Source organism: Pagrus major, chromosome 10 (assembly GCF_040436345.1).
Source record: "Pagrus major chromosome 10, Pma_NU_1.0".
In the NCBI taxonomy this organism is placed as follows: Eukaryota; Metazoa; Chordata; class Actinopteri; order Spariformes; family Sparidae; genus Pagrus; species Pagrus major.
In genome coordinates this window covers 6,635,044-6,651,366 of record NC_133224.1, presented here as the reverse complement: position 1 = coordinate 6,651,366, position 16,323 = coordinate 6,635,044, and the positions used below count along the sequence as shown (strand labels likewise).

Genomic DNA, 16,323 nt, shown 5'->3' with positions numbered 1-16,323 from the left:
GTATCTGATTATGTAGTTTGAATTTTCCAGATTTCTGAAAACTTTTGAAACTTTCAAGTTCTTTTTTCGGGATGTCGGTCTTTTTAAAGCATTTGTCAAACATGATGTCAAAGTTGAAGGTGCAGGAATTTTAGTTTAACTTAACTTGTACTTAGTTTCAATTGACTTTTATTGCATATCCGTGAACATGCAATCCCAATATCTAATATAAGTCATTTTGAGTATTGTTAATAACAAGAGGAAATGGTTCAACAGGAGCTCTAAATGACTTGAATTAGCTTCTGAACACTATTTAATTTTTTTGTTTTATTTTGGCCCATGGATTTTTTCGTACTGGCTGCAGTACTAAACTCCTGCAGGACAGAGGCCACGCCCCTGTCCAGGTGACACAGGTAATCTAACTGAGGTCATTTTCCCAAACATTCCTCTGAGGGAGTGGATCCCTCTCCCATTCATACTCGTTCATTGTTCGCCTTAAAACTAAAAAGTCGCCCTGAAATCAGAGCAGGCGGCAGCAGGTGTCAGTAACCCAGCACTGTGCGGTCCGCCTCAACCGGTTCGACGTCTCTGCGGGATGAAGGGGAAGTGAAGGACCGAGCTGTGACCGTGAAACTGTGTCAATCTGCTGTTGTTGCCGTGTAACCCGGCGTTATTCTGTCCATTTGTGTTGACTGTTGCTGCACTGAGGTAGGTAGGCACCCTGCACTTGTCATTGTGTTGTTATCGGCGTTTTGTGTTGTCAAACATTCCTCTGTAGAGGCTCACACAATGCACGCTACTGTCCGGAACATCATGTGACTTTGTGTTGTGTTGAGAACTACACGCGCCAAACTCCGTTCAAAATTCTTCCAATTTAAACATTTGTTGCCTGTTTGCTAATTTCCCGTTATAAAAAGCGACTTTTGAGACGTATTCCCACTTACTTGGGCTCATGTTTTAATTCGGCGTAATCCCGTTCACCAAAGCATCACTTTAACCAACATATTGTAACTTTTATGATTAGCTTGCATTGATTTCAGGCTCACGAACTTTCAAACCTGTGGGTGTGCGCTAGCAGGTGATGTGGCCTAATAAAAGTAGAAATACTACTGGAAATGCGCAGTATGAGGGATCTGATACGAGCCGAATTTTTCAGTAAAATGTGTGTTTTCACAAAAGTACTCAACTTCCACTAAAAAACATTTGTAAGTTTTAATTTTATACAGTGAACGTTCAATTGTGAAATATTTGAATGTAATCTGGTTTAGAGTGTTATCCAGAAAAAGAGGGCAAGAATGACCTTGGCAGATGACAGCTTTAAAAATGTTTTTTTTTAAAAAACAAAAAACAAAAAGTAGCATGGCCTGTGTGGCTGGCAGGTGGTATTGAATTATTTCATCACTTCCTGATATCTGAACCATGTACACTTCCTCAGCATGAATATGTTCAGAAGAGATAAAGGCTCGACAGCTCCAGCTCCAGTGGTCCCACCTCGACCCAGCAGGGAGGTATGTAAGGGGCAGTGGAAGTCATTTCAGGTTCACATGTATTTGTTCTCTAAAACCAGGCTGTCGTTTATCACCAGGAACTTGACAATCCCGTGACGCACAGCCGGGATGCAGATATGACCACAGACTCGCAGGTGAGCGTTCACACGGTCACACCTAACAACAAAAGTTGCCACCCTGTTTGTTGACTGTAATTATATTTTATAGGAAAACAACAGTGAGATCACGAGTGAGCTCAACCCAAAGACCAAGGTACAAGTTCGAGTTAAGACTTTTTAATCTTCTCCACCACTTTGACGCACTTGATCAGACCGATTTGGCTAAAAACCTGAACTGAAAAAGACAACATTAGAAACATTTGTACTGGAAAAGGTTGTATTGGCACTAAAACAAGTGACAGAACATTAAAACTCACAAACTGTCAGCATAGAAATAAAACTGCCGTGAAAAAAGACAGACGTGAAGCCAAAAAATCCAATTGAGGAGCACAAAATGCAAAAAATATCGACCGCACCGGACCAGGTAAGGTCTGCAGCATGAGTTACCATGTAGCCAGGTTAAAAGATGGCCACCGTCACAACACAGAAAACTCTTTGGCTTTAGGCTCAACGTACCTCGCCTCATGTACACCCCTCAGGTATATTTCCAACAATGGCTGTTTGGTGTATGTCGTGTCTTTCTTTATCTGTGTGTGTTGTATCAACAGCAGAGGACCGGGGTGATGGGAGTAATGCAGAAGGTCAACCCCTTCAAGTCCACCTCGCAGGTAAAACAGGACAAATTTAAAGGTTAAAATTCTGACTACTGAACGTAAAATCATGATTAGACTTTGGTTCTGTGTTCAGGCCTCCTCTTCAGTCAGCAAAGCTCCTTCATCAGAGTCACTAGAGCGAGGATCAGACTCCACACAGGTGAGAGGAACTCACATTTAACGTTACTGCACAGGACAAAAAGTGGTTTTTTGCCTTATATCAGGGTTATATTTGGTTTCTTTTTTATTAAAACTCAAGCTATCTCTTACCTGACTCGTACTTTGAATATTTAGTTGTTTTTGTTATTTTGCCATATCACTTTTACTCTATCCTGACAAACATGACATAATTAAACAAATGCAAGACTTGAATATCGTCCGAAGTTGTAACCCGAGCTCCATGATTTGCTACATCAACCTGGCATACAACAGAAATAAAAATTTCCTCAGCTTTGTCTGATTATCGATTGATATAAAATGGCAAAAAGCCAAGAATTATTCCTTGAGCTGCACTGTAAAAGCACCATTAAAGGGACATTATGGAGTTTTGGAGAAGAAATCTAAGTCCATAACTGAATAAACAAGCTGTTCTCAGAGGAAAATAAGGTCCCCAGAACACTGTTTGAAGCTAGAAAAGTGGCAGGGTCCGCCACATATAAACAATTTTGTTGTCCTTTAAGGTGGGTTTGTTTATTCACTTCATTCAGTCATGAAAACAAAGACTGTTTGTTTAGGCATTAAAACATCAGTCAGTCTCTTCTGATTAAAATCCAGATGAGATTTAAAGGTGCATTATGTAGTTTTGTGGAAGAAATTTTTTAAACAGATGTATATTTTTATTATACAAGGTGGTTAACCGCCTCCAGTCAGTATCGCAGCTGCAGACTGGAGGACTTGAACTAGAAATCGTCGCGTGCAACAGTTGACGAGTAATTTGAATCTCGTGTTTCAGAACCCAGGAATGCTGAAAGGAGTCATGCAGAAGGTCAACCCGTTCAAGTCCACCTCCCAGGTAGCCACGACATTCTCTGCATGTTACAGAGGTAACGTAGCGATGGTAATGATATGTCAGACAATGAGGACGTCCTGTCTGCTGCGTTTCTCCTGCAGGTCTCTAAAGCTCCATCATCAGAGTCACTGGAGCAGGGAAGAGGCGCTGACTCTAATCAGGTGGGTGACAGCTGATTTGTTTCCCTGATCCACAATTACAGACCGGCCCCTACACACTCCCCCTACACTTTCTTGGGTTATAAAGCCCTCAAACAGTGTCGGCATCGATGCAGGCTTACAAAAAACACTCCCCTCAGGTGCAGCACTGCTGTGTTGAGTCCTGTGCTGTCATTTCCTGAGGATAATTGACAAAATGTGTTGCTTCAAACAGACATTTTATGACTATTTTCAGGCACACATTGATTCCATTTGATTTGTTTGACTGTGTTGTGTAATTTCAGTGAGTGTGGGGGAAAAAAAACAAGGACCTAATCAGATTAAAAAATACATTAACAATGGCTGTTTGGTGTATGTTGTGTGTGTGTGTTGTATCAACATCAGAGGACCGGGGTGATGGGCGTTATGCAGAAGGTCAACCCCTTCAAGTCCACCTCACAGGTAAAACATGACTAATTTAAAGAGTAACTGTTCTGATTCTGACTACTTGATGTAAAATCATGATTTGAACTCTGGTTCTGTGTTCAGGCCTCCTCTACAGTCAGCAAAGCTCCTTCGTCAGAGTCACTGGAGCGAGGATCAGACTCCACACAGGTGAGAGGAACTCACATTTAACATATGTGCAGTTATGTTGCCTTATTTCAGGGTTATAATTGGTTTAATTTGGTTTCAAACGAGAAAATGTCTTAACAAAAGAAGTGAGTGTGAGTTGCCATCTCACAATGGGCTACTTCTATTGATCCAAGGGAAGAAACTGGCTCATGTTACAGTTGTTTCATTCAAGAATAGAAAAAGAAATGGCATGCAGAAACTATGAAAAGAAAACACTGAAGAAAAATGTAATAAAAAATAGAAAAAATGTGTTTTATAACATTTCTAATGATATATAGAGAGAATAAGAAATAGAAATGTATGTGATGTCTTTGTTCCTGACCTTACAAACTGACTTTAATTGAATACAGTTGGATACTTGGAATTTTAAAGAAGCCAATAACAGCTTTTGAATTGAAAAACATGAGGAGTAAAAAATGTTTAAGACAATGGTGGTGTTGTGTTTCAGAACCCTGGTGTGTTGAAAGGAGTGATGCAGAAGGTCAACCCGTTCAAGTCTACCTCCCAGGTAACTTCAACACTGTTTCTATGCGAGTCATAGAAGACGACCTGTGTCGGACTTCTATGTACTTTTTAACATGATTTAACCAACGACCTGCAGAGTATCAGAAAGATCCAATAAAAGGCTGGATTGATTATTTTTAAACCCAATTAACTTTAAATGAAGTTGCATCAAACTTTAAAACAAAAGATTAGAGTTAAACCCCTCTGTGAACCACAGTTTAGTTTTAACTGTAACCCTGTGAACTTACACTTGAGGAGGTTTAACTTTTAAAATGGCAGCCTTTCTTTAAGTGGCTGAATGTGATCCGTAACACCTTTTTAATGACTCAAGATGACGTCATCACGTCACTTCACTACTACACTTTTCTGAAACGGACTCAAAAGGATTTTAAACCAGAGTTTAAAAACAAAAACACAAGTTCTGCTTTTTTTATTTCCCATTTGTCTCTTGAATTCAAAACTGTTTCCTCCGTAACTGAATTGTTATAAAGTCAGAGTTTCAGCACAACATTGAAGCACACGCTAATACAGTGAACAACAACATTCTTGTTCTCAGCCTTCCTTCAATGCTACAGTACAAGAATAAAATGTAAAATAATAATAACTTTATTTTTATAGCACCTTTTTTAAAAACAGAGTTTACAAAATGCTACAGCCGAGCAAAAGCAGGAAACTCAGGAAGACTATGTTACAGAACAAACACTCAACCGAGGCAAACACAAGGAGGCCTTGTCTAAGGTGAGTTAAAGAGGTCATATTATGCTTTTGGGGTTTTTGCCTTTCCTTTATTGTGTTATGAAGCATTTTAGTGCATGTAAAAGGTCTGCAAAGTGGAAAAGCAGAACACACTCCTGCACTGCCTGAAACGCCTGGTTTGGAGTCGAGCCTTTACTTCCGTAATTATGCGCGTCAAAATGTAACAGCCGTTATATAAATATGTATATTTATTAGAAAATGTATACACTCCAGTCAGTCAGCAGGACGTACAGTTGCTACTGCTGTAAGTGGCGTTATTTTGGATCACACTACCTTGCTTGACATTTATTTATAAAGGTGTGTAAACTTATTCAACTAGGACCCCCAAATGAAAGTATGAACCTGAGAATGAGCATAATATGACCTCTTTAAAACAAGACGGCAGAACAGAAAATATAAAAACACAAAAAGTCCATATGAGTCTTTACAAGTCAAAGGAATAAAAGTGATAAAACAGGCAAAATCACAGAAGAGAGAGAATTATAATGCAAAAATAGAAATAAATAAAAGAACAGAATCAATAAAGGACGATAAAAGACGAGGATTAATGGTGTACAGTGGTGATAAAATCAGTAAACTAATTTCTTATAGGTGCCAAAGAGCGATCCTCTAAATGATTCTGCAGATCCATCCGAGACGGACAAAGAACCTCAAACAGGCAAACAGGTAAACACGATCTGAGGCTTTTAGATCCACAGACTACGTACAGCAGAGCAATTTGTCATGCTGAGACTTCAACAGTCGGACTGAAGTATTTCTTCTTCAGCAACCAGGGATGATGGCGGGAATGATGCAGAAAGTCAACCCATTCAAGTCTTCACAGCCAAAGGTACTGGTCCGAATACTGATGCTGACACTGAACGGATGTTTTGGGAGATAAAAAACCTTTCCTGATCGACTGTGCTACTGTTCACACAGCCTCTACACGATGACCTCTCCTCTAGCAGCGGAAGCCTGGAGGACAATAACAACCGGCCGGAGAAGCAGGTAGGTCCGTCACTCGAGCTTTAGTTTAGCCTCATGCGGTCGTGTTTGGATCAGCTGGAAAACCAGTAATCCGGTTACTGTGCATTTACATCCTTTTTCTTATCTGTGCACGGCTCTAGTAAGTGTTTATACCAGTGTTGTTCTTGCTCCTACCACTAGATGGTGTCAAAGAAAACAACTTCAGGCCTACAACTTTTGTTTTGACCACATCTCGAGTCGTATCTTTCCTCTGCTGCCTCACAGATATCAGAATACGATGAAAACATGTCTTACTTCACGGCCTTTTTCTGTATTTGTGTAATTTTTTGCATTTGTTTTAGACCCCCGGCGTGTTCAAAGGGATGATGCAGAAAGTAAACCCCTTCAGGTCGTACACACAGGTACTGAACAGAACATTGAACTCTTGTGTGTTTGATCAGATGACAGCTTCAGTAGAATTTTATATTTAGTTTTTTTTGTTTTGTTGATATAGATGCCAGAAGAGGAATGTCAGACAGACTCTTCGGTTCCAGATTCAGCTTCCTCATTCAAGTCGCAGGTGGGGTTAAGGTCACTTTTCTTTGGAAGGAGGTGTTTGCTTTAGTGTTTTTAAAAGGGTAAAATGATTTCAGGGGTGATCCACATGCATGGTGATATCCCATTAATCACAGACCACGTTGAAGATTCTTGAGCCCATTTTTAATGTCTTCTTTTCATCTGTTCCTTAAAGGAATAGTTCACTCTAGAACGAAATTCAGTCATTATCGACTCACCCTCATGCTGGTGAGAAGTCCGGTGTAGTTTCTTATTCCTCAAAGTGCAGCTGGAGACCCGCGGGGGTTCCCTCCTGCAGCAAAAATCCATATAACAAGCTTAAATGGCTTCCGAGACAAAAAGGTCCATAAAACTACAAAAAACTTTGTAATATTCCTCCATACTGCTCGTCCGCTGCAATCAAAGTGTCCTGAAGTGGCGACATCCAGAGTTTACTCAAAATGACGTCATTTAGTACATTTTTCTACCCTAAACAGTCGCTATGCTATATCTGCCTGGAGGCACACTCCGCGTTCACACGAGTCTCCCTCACAGCGGTTTGCACTACGGAAGCCGCGCCAGACAAGATGAACGAGACTCGAGATACACACACCGGTATTTACATCCCCCCGCGGGTCTCCAGTTGCACTTTGAGGAATAAGAAACTACACCGGACTTCTCATCAGCATGAGGGTGAGTCGATAATGACTGAATTTCGTTCTAGAGTGAACTATTCCTTTAATTCCTTGTCATGTAAATTATCATTCAAGTGCCCCTTTTTATCGTTGCCATAACATGTCAGCGATATTGTTTTTTTTCTTATTTCTTTTAGGAAAACAAAACTATTCAAAGAGAGCACTCCACCAGCTCTGAAAGCTTGGATGACAGCACCATAGAGAGACATGTAAGAATTTGTTTTTATTGTCCTTTATGTTCAGATGTGCCAGGCTAAACTGTTTTTGACATATAAAAAAACCCCACAGGAAATGCAATGTGACATCAAGTCCAGAGACAGAAGTGCATCCAGAGCAGATCTGCTACTTGGTTCGACAGTGTGATTGTTTGGAGAGTGAGATGATGGCTCATGCTTACGTCTCAAAGATGTGTCATCAGCGTACAGATTTACTGACGCCTACATCATCCCCAGAGACCCATGCCAATATTTTGTTGATGTCTAGACTCAAAAATCCAGTTTGATCACTTACAAATAATAGTCCCAACACTCTTGTCTGAGAAACAAATCTGGTTTGCCTGCTGTGTGAACAACTTTTCAACTTTCTGTTTCCCTGTCGTATTAGTTAGCAGCCTGGCTACTGTCAAAAGCAAAACAACAACCGCAAGAATCCCAATTTGACCTATAAATCCCGATCTCAGTCCGATGAAAAGGCAGTAAAACACCCAATTGTATTAATAAGTAGGCAGCTTATGTTACTGATGAGTCTCAGCGGTAAGGAGGAACACCGGCGCTCCTAATCGAGTAAACGTCCGTCACTTCACTCTTGTTTCACCTCAGTTTCTATCGCTCTTCGCCTTCTCTGCCTCCTCCATCAGCGGCATTTTTCTTTTCGGTTATTCCAGTTGTTCTACTGTTACCTGAGAGAACAATGCCTCTTCCTGTTCTTGGTTGTGTAATGGTGTAAGGTTTACATTGTTCTAACACACGACGTGAAAACCACAAGAAAACAACAAAACTTGAGACAGTCGGTCTGATGCATTTAATCTCATCCTAGTTGGATTGCTGAAGTTCGAAAACAAAATGTTTAATAAAAGGCTGAAGAATTAGGAAAACATCACAGCAGTGAATCAAACATGTATTTAATAAATCTTCCTCAATAATCATGAAATGCTACTGCACATAGTTAACAGCCACATAAGAGCCCATGTTTATTTTCCCTGATGCTTTACGTGAGGTGTTTTTTAACCATGTAACCCTCTGTATCCTCAATCTCTCCACAGTCCATTTGGTACACTGATGTCGATGACACGAGCTGCGAGGTGAAGAGCCAACCAACAGAGGCCCCGAAGAGAAGAACGATGGTTTGTAAAACAGATTTTTGTTAAACAGACTTCATTTGAATGTAATTTGAAGTCTATTATTTCTCCTTCAGTTTCTCCTTTTGACTGGGGGGGTGTAAAGATGTGAGAGTAACATTTGTTTATTTCTTCTCTAGACTTTCAGAATAAAGAGGATTCTGCCCGGTGCATTTTTTGGGTCCGGATCAAAGGTACCAGTGAACACGTTTCCATCCACTGGTATTGTGTCAAAACACAAATGACAATTAATCTTATTTATTTTGTCTTTTTTTATTTCTAGTTTAAAATGGGAATGTTTCCTTCATGGAGTCATATTTCAGTTTTTGTTTTTTGAACATTTGTTAATGTTTTGCTCCACAGGACTCTGCAGCAGCAGCATCATCTCCCCAGGTGAGTAAGTAAGGCAGCTTCATGTGTAAAGCACCTTTTAATACACATATTACAAGTGAATTGGGGCTGCAGAATATTATACTAAAAATTATAATAATGCTGCGATTATTTAGATGGATATTACGACTGATTCACGATTAGTGGGAATGATAATTTTTGCATCACTAAAAAACAAAACTATTTAAATCATCATCTTGAACCTCCGCCAGTTCCCTTTATCTGCATCAAATTGTACTCATACATACCAGCCGTATTATATATTTTTTAATCAAGATCAATGCATTAAATCCCTGAGAAAATGTCACAAAACGCTCTATTCCACAATATTAGAGAAAGTGAGAAACACTTCCTGCAACTGTCCCTTTTATCTGGATCTGCACCAAAAGTTAATGGGGTCTATTCTGGGCTGAGATTCATCCTCCATCCAAGTTTCGTGGTAATCTGTTCGGTAGTTTTTGTGTAATCCTGCTGACAAACCAATAGACGGACACAGGTGAATCAAATCAAAATCAAGTCAATTTTATTTACATAGCCCAAAATCACAATCACTTTGCCTCAGTGGGCTTTACAATCCGTCCTTAGACCCTCGATTTTAGTGAGGAAAACTTTGCCATATTGAGAAAGGGAAAAAAAAAAAAGGCTTAATCAATGTATTACCCTTTTAATAAAACCAAATATCTTTAAATTATACTACAGCTGAGCTGCAGTATAGCTTTTTTCCACGTCGATGATTACAGTTGGTGCCTCTCAAGCACACATACACTCATGCAAATCATTCTGCAGTGTAATTATAAAGCTATGCAAATAAAACCATTCATAGCTCAACATGGCTGCTTCAATAAACCAGACAGGGAATATTATCTCATGAAAGGGCGTGTTTGCCCAAAGCATTTCTATTCCCTTTGTGGGAATATTTTATGTCCTGTGACTTCGCCATAGCACGGCCGTTTGTGGTTTTCAGGTGACGCTTGTGTCATGTTTTTCCCCATGACTCTTTCGTTTTGTGTTGCCAGGCACATCCCTTCATCACCTGGCAGCTCTGAGCTTAAATGTCGGGCCAACCAGTTTAACTCTTTTCGTCTTTTTCACATCGAATGGTGCTTTTGGAAGTAAAAACAAAAAACAGTGACTTCTAAGAGGGAAAGAAATTTATTTTTAACAATGGAATCATCATTTAATCATGAAACAAGTGATTAGTGGTGGTGATCAAAAAGACGGACCACATTTGGTAAACTACCAGATAGCAGACACCTCACACAACAGTCCATATGATGGTTATTAATTGGACAGGTATGAACAAACAACAAGTACTAACTGCTTTTGGAAAAGGGTTAGTCTTGAATAGCCAGTTGGTTTGAGGCCAGCATTCTCTTCCTAGCTTGAGGCATTTTTCTTTTAACCACCTGTGGCTTCACTGCCGGTAAGCGTCAACACGGGACATCACTCCTGTTCCTGGAACGGTTTACTTATTGCTACCAACGTTATTACAACTATTGTGTTGCTGTTTTTTTTTCTCCAAATTTCTTATGTAGAAAGTCGTTAAAATGTTTTATATTTTTCCAGTGGCTGTAATTCCTGAACGACTGTTACAAAGTCACCTTAAAACAGACCATAGGATTAAAATCCTAAAGTTTAGATAAGTTATAAGCATATAGAAGAATAAAACAAAGTGAAGAAAATGTTAATTTTAGTTGAAAACACCAGTATAATAAAATGTCAGGGACAATTTAAAGACGTGCAAAAAATTGGGGATTATTAATATTAAAAAAAATTTTAAAAACATTTTTGCAAGGTAATCAAGCATTTACATTTTTATTTTGACACATGCCTTTTGAGTGGCCAGTTTGCTGCAGTTGCAGTCCTTGCTGCATTAAAACTCACTGGGTTCATTAGCCATCTTGAAATGCGAAAAAAAGGATGCAGCGAGGTGAAAGGAATTTTCCAAATGTAATTGGTACCATTTAACTACTCTGACATAAATCTGTCTGTAAAAAGTTTGCTGCATTTTTCTGATCCAGGAAACAGTGGAAGTTCAGACCCTAGAGATGGCTGAAGTGCCAGTGCCCGGTGAAGGAACACTCCTGGACCCTCTAGATGTAAGCTTATTTTTATGTACTATTATAATATTACATCATATGTTGCCTAATTTAATTTACCTGTACATGCAGAATCATTCCAAAGAGTTTAAATTTGTTCACTTTCAGGACGAGGACGGCCTTTTAGCGTGGTGGAAATCCGTAGAGGGTATTTTTTTACTTTTTTAATTGGTGATCTTGTTTATTTCTGTTGAAATTTTGGCAACACTTTAAATTTACCATTCATGAATGTTGGTTATTATAGAGTTAATTAAACTCTAGCTACAAGTTATTTCATGGTAAACAATGAAATGCTTTATACATTTTTTTTTAAGCAATTGTAAAGGTTTATAAACAGTTGCGACTTTACAATACACAATTGTTTAATGGTTTATAAAGCATCTCATTGTTAACAGTGAAATAACTATTAACATCTACTAGTGATCATCATTAAGCGTTACGAAACTTGTAGCTGTAATTGTTTCTTTTCTGTGTGTTAGGCTGGGACGAGTGGAACGAGGCAAACCAGGATGATGAAGCTGAAGAGTAAGTAGCACGTTTACTGAAGTTATACGTTTGCTTTCAGGGTCTTCTTATGCTGCAGCTTTAGAGTAACACATTCTAGTTTGATGCCTTTAAAATAAAAAGATTTTTCTTCCCTTCCTTTACAAGTAAGGTTGACATTACCTGTTACTTAATACTTCTATTGAGCTGAAAGTTGCATTCCAATCCAATGTTTCTCTTTCTTGTTCCATTGTCTCAGTGTGGTGGGAGACGCGGCCGATCGCGTCTTCATGGCGGCACGTCTATTTGTCCGCTTTTTCAACCAGCGCGGCGCCTCGCTCCAGCAGCGTATCCTGGAGCTGCTCTCTCTGGCCGACTCAGCTGACACGTTCCACAAGAAAACCGTCACCGCCAGTGTCGGAGGCGGAGTAGCCAGTGTCGCAGGGTCCATCACCACCATCACCGGCCTCATTCTGGCGCCCTTCACCGCAGGGACGTCGCTCATCGTCACCGCCGTGGGCATTGGCGTTGCTACGGCAGGTGGGCTGGCATCTGCTTCGGCCAACATCACGGACACGGTCCATTCGAAGACGGACCGGAAGAAGGTGGAGAAGATGATCCAAGACTACCAGGAGGAGATAAAGGACATCAAGGAGTGCCTGGAGTTTCTGCAGGTGAGAAGACAGAAGATGGGTTTTTCAGCCATTTTGTTTCATTTGCATGCAAAGCTTGAAAAACCTAATGCTGAAACATAACATCATGATCATTTTAGCTAGTGTCACAACACTAGCAGTCGGGTGGGGGATTTGTAGATGCATGGGGATCATCTCTTGAGTGCAGAAAAGTAAATCTGTTACTGTAAAACCAAATCCTCATCATTAGGATCACCTGTAACAATTATGTAAAACTGGGCTGTATGTTTCTTACAGCTGAACCACTTTCAATATGGTGAAACATAACTGATGTAAAACATGTGCATCATTGTGTCATGTTTATGTTCCTTACAGAAGATGCATGGTTGAAAAACTAGCTTTCTTAGCTAAGAAAGCGTTGACACTCACATTTCAAAGTTGGCTAACTTTAACCTAGGGCTTCCTGGCCCTGCTCCAAAGCACTTTAAAATGTTCAGCTTATTTTCTAAGCACTTGTTCGCTTAAGTCTTTATTTGTTTTTTGTCTTTATTTATTCCGAACATGTAAACAGTGAAAGGAAGACAAGAACAGGTAAATAATAAACAAATAGACAACAAAAAACGTAAAGAAAAAGACTGAAGGATGGAAGTTGGATCCTCCACACATTTCACATGCTCGAAAGGGGGTAGGAGGAAGTATAAACTTATCTAGTCCTACCCATTAACTCATATATAAGGTTAAATTATCATTATTATACACATATACATACATACACATATACACACTGCAAATATATTTGTAGTTAATGAGGCTCTTCCAGATTCCTGTATCTTGCAAATACGATTTCCCTGTATTTATTTTTAATTTTTAATTAACTGTCGTAAATTTTTGCTTTTCTGTGCTTCCACACTTAACCCATTCCACAATTTAACGCCACAAATGGAAATACAAAAGCTCTTTTTTGTTGTGCGGGTGCGGCGAACCTTTAAGTTTAATTGTCCCCTTAGCAAATATCTCCCCTCCCTTTCAGAAAACATTTCCTGTATGTTTTTAGGTAACATATTATTCCTTGCTTCAAACATTGTTTGTGCAGTTTTGAATTCTACCAGATCAAGAAATTTGAGTGTTTTAGACTGTATGAATAACTGATTAGTGTGTTCTTGAAAATGTACATTATGCATAATCCTAATGGCTCGTTTTTGAAGAATGTCAGAGCTAGAAGAAGTGCGGTGTGAATAGTTTAGCCTTGGGCTCAGGTTAACAACAGGTTAACAATCTCAGTGCGAAAAGGGGCTAAGTTGGCCCAGGACTACTGATATGTGGTGTGAAAAGGTTTGGTAAATTTAAAATACTTCTTATCTGCAGTTTTAAAGAAAAAAGTCTTGAATTTCAAAATCTTATGGGGTTGAATCCTAAAGTAAAATCTTCTACCTCTTATTTACCTGACAGGCGGGGATGGAGATGCTTGAGGAGTGGAACTTTGAGCAGTACACTGACAGCATCTCAAAGAAGCACCTCAACCAGAACGTCAAACACGTCATGAAGGAGGGCGGCCGGGCTGGCAAGGCCTTACTGATCAACACCGAGAGCCTGATTAGTACCGTTCAGGTCCTCAGTGTCGCAGGAGGCGCTGCTAAGGCCGCCCAGGTGATGAGCGTTACCACTGGAGTTATGTCGGGACTCTTCCTGGCTCTCGATGTCTTCTTCCTGGCCAAAGACTCCATGGAGCTCAAAAAGGGCGCAAAGACAGACTTCGCCACCAAGATCCGAGAAGTTTGCAAAGAACTGCAGGACGGGCTGCTGGAGCTGAACCGCATCAAGGAAGAGCTGCAGAAAACCATGGATGGGATAGAAGTGGAGGTAGAGGAGGAAGAGGATGAAGAGCTGTTGAAGTCTGAATTGAAGAAGCTTATCGAGCTTGAAGAATGAAGGATAACTGTTAGAAGACCAAACCAAAGCCTCATTGTCTCAATCCTACCAGCACAAAAACTACTTTGGGTTCATTCAAAATGTTAGTTTTAGCAGAAATGTGATTGTAGTTTTTGGTTAAATCAATCAATTATTACTGTTTCTTCCTAAAGCTTTTCTTAGAAATATATTTTACATATTTATATTATTTAAAGTAGACATTTTAAGTGAATGTACGAAACCAAAAATTGTTGTATTGTCCGTTTGTCATTTGTTGAATTAATGTCACTTTCTTTAATAAAAAGTAGTTTCCTGCTTACTTGCCTGTCCTTTTTGTATCAGTTGTGAAATGTAGTAAACTGAAACTGGTCATGGAAAGAACTTTTTTTTTTTTAAGCCGATGATTCAGAGGTGGATGATGCATGATCACCTTGTGATCAGGCAGTGCTGCACGAGGACAGAAAATGTTGAAAACCCTGCCTGTCTGGCTTTGAAAGTCCCTTTTACATGAACTCCTCTGTGTTTCAGAGGCTGTTTACAACTTCTGACGGGTAAATGATACACGATGTTAAACTGTGTAGCTCAAAAGCATGACACTTGTGGCAGCTAGCCAAAAAAGCTTTTCGTAAGCAGAGCTTCTATATTTATCTCCTTCTTCTGAATGAGGAAGGAACCTGACTTTTCACGAACAAATGTGTCTTTCAATGAGGTGGAGGAAAAAAGGGGTTGAGCAACTCCAACAAAAATGGTATGTGTCTGAAGTGATGAGTTAGTGATTGATTTAGCATACCCTCGACCCAGTGCAACCTAGGACAGGTTCTGACCTTACCTTACATTTCCTGAGCAGGTGTAACTGGGTCATGGGATAAAATTATGTACATTTCAGGGAGGGTAGGTTCACATTTCTTCAAAACAATACTCGTACGTAAATTGAACTGGGCCTTCGATAGCTGGTCCTGCTGTCCATACTGGCCACAAGGAAATCCCCTTCTATCCACTACCTGTCAATGATGGGGTAACATCTTCGTTCAGGGCAAAAATAAAAAATACTGAGTTAATCTGAGGTTTTAACCATCTGCCTGAGAGACATCAAGGCGTTATCTTCCAAAGCCACTGCCTTTTTAGAATGAATTGCCCTTCTGTGCTCCCACTGACTGTGTCTTCTCGCTGAGCCATGACGGAGCGAAAGTGACACAAAGCAACAGTTTGGTACTTTAAATATGTAATTGTTTAAAGGGGTTTAATTAATGCCAGAGAGGGACTTTAACTAAGAACTAATCATTTATTCATGTACAAATTGGGGACTGTTTGAGATAGACTTTGAAATGTTTTAGCTTAAAAATAACGTAGGAACCAGAAATTTCTAAATCATATTTCCTCCGCACCCCTAACAGCCAAAGGGAGTTATGTTGCTTTATTTTTAAAGAGTATTTCCTCATCCTCTTCGAGAACATCATCTAGGTTGGGAACTCCAGCTGCTTTGGGCCACACCGAATCTGATACCAACTTTTGCAGAAGTCAGGATATTTTTGGATTAGGGTATGGTTAGATGCCGAAATAAGGTCCGTTGCTAACACAGACTCATGCAAATAACACGTTTTGTTCTACGACATAAAATCCATCAGTAAATACAAAAGCTGTCCCGAATACCATTGTTAGAGAATTATTCCATGAGAGATCAACAAAGTGCTGCAGGGATGACACATTTTTCTAATAGCTGGATTGATGATTACATTTTTATGGCCACTTGCAACAGCACATTTAGCCCCTGAGGGATTATGGCGACTCTACTCTGACCTCACACTCACACTGTTTCTTCACTGACCTTTACTAGGCTTTCATAAAATCATATTTTGACTGTTGTATCATGCTGAGAACAGTTTGATCTGCTTCTCCTTGTCAGTGAGATCATCAAGAATTTTTAAGACCTAATCCGTCCACCGCTATTTTACCTAAAGAAATTTGCGAAGCTGTTGCCACATCCTAAGATACATAAAGCAACA

General features: G+C 39.7%; 1 protein-coding gene across 6 annotated transcripts; it reads left to right on the top strand.

Moving 5' to 3' along the window:
* Window positions 1-411: 411 nt before the first annotated feature.
* LOC141003708 (uncharacterized) lies at window positions 412-14,639 on the top strand. Of its 6 annotated transcripts, none has more exons than XM_073475137.1 (25): window positions 412-687; window positions 1,415-1,487; window positions 1,565-1,621; window positions 1,695-1,739; window positions 2,194-2,253; window positions 2,333-2,398; window positions 3,191-3,250; window positions 3,349-3,408; window positions 3,790-3,846; window positions 3,934-3,999; window positions 4,466-4,525; window positions 5,869-5,943; window positions 6,044-6,106; window positions 6,196-6,264; window positions 6,585-6,644; window positions 6,737-6,802; window positions 7,610-7,681; window positions 8,734-8,814; window positions 8,949-9,002; window positions 9,172-9,201; window positions 11,220-11,297; window positions 11,406-11,445; window positions 11,777-11,822; window positions 12,040-12,454; window positions 13,862-14,639. In XM_073475137.1, exons 2-25 carry the CDS (start codon window positions 1,416-1,418, stop codon window positions 14,339-14,341), a joined length of 2,232 nt encoding a protein of 743 aa, XP_073331238.1. In that variant the 5' UTR covers window positions 412-687; window position 1,415; the 3' UTR covers window positions 14,342-14,639. The 6 variants fall into 6 exon arrangements, with proteins under 6 accessions (XP_073331238.1, XP_073331237.1, XP_073331236.1 ...); XM_073475136.1 differs by having other exon boundaries at window positions 1,695-1,745; window positions 2,197-2,253; XM_073475135.1 differs by having other exon boundaries at window positions 1,695-1,745.
* Window positions 14,640-16,323: the final 1,684 nt, after the last annotated feature.

Bases quoted from the DNA above. Each gene is read 5' to 3' on its own strand.
- LOC141003708 (XM_073475133.1), top strand. From the start codon at position 1,416: ATGAATATGTTCAGAAGAGATAAAGGCTCGACAGCTCCAGCTCCAGTG. The intron at 1,488-1,564 runs GTATGTAAGGGG...GTTTATCACCAG, and splicing joins CACCTCGACCCAGCAGGGAG to GAACTTGACAATCCCGTGAC. The intron at 2,254-2,332 runs GTAAAACAGGAC...TTCTGTGTTCAG, and splicing joins CCTTCAAGTCCACCTCGCAG to GCCTCCTCTTCAGTCAGCAA.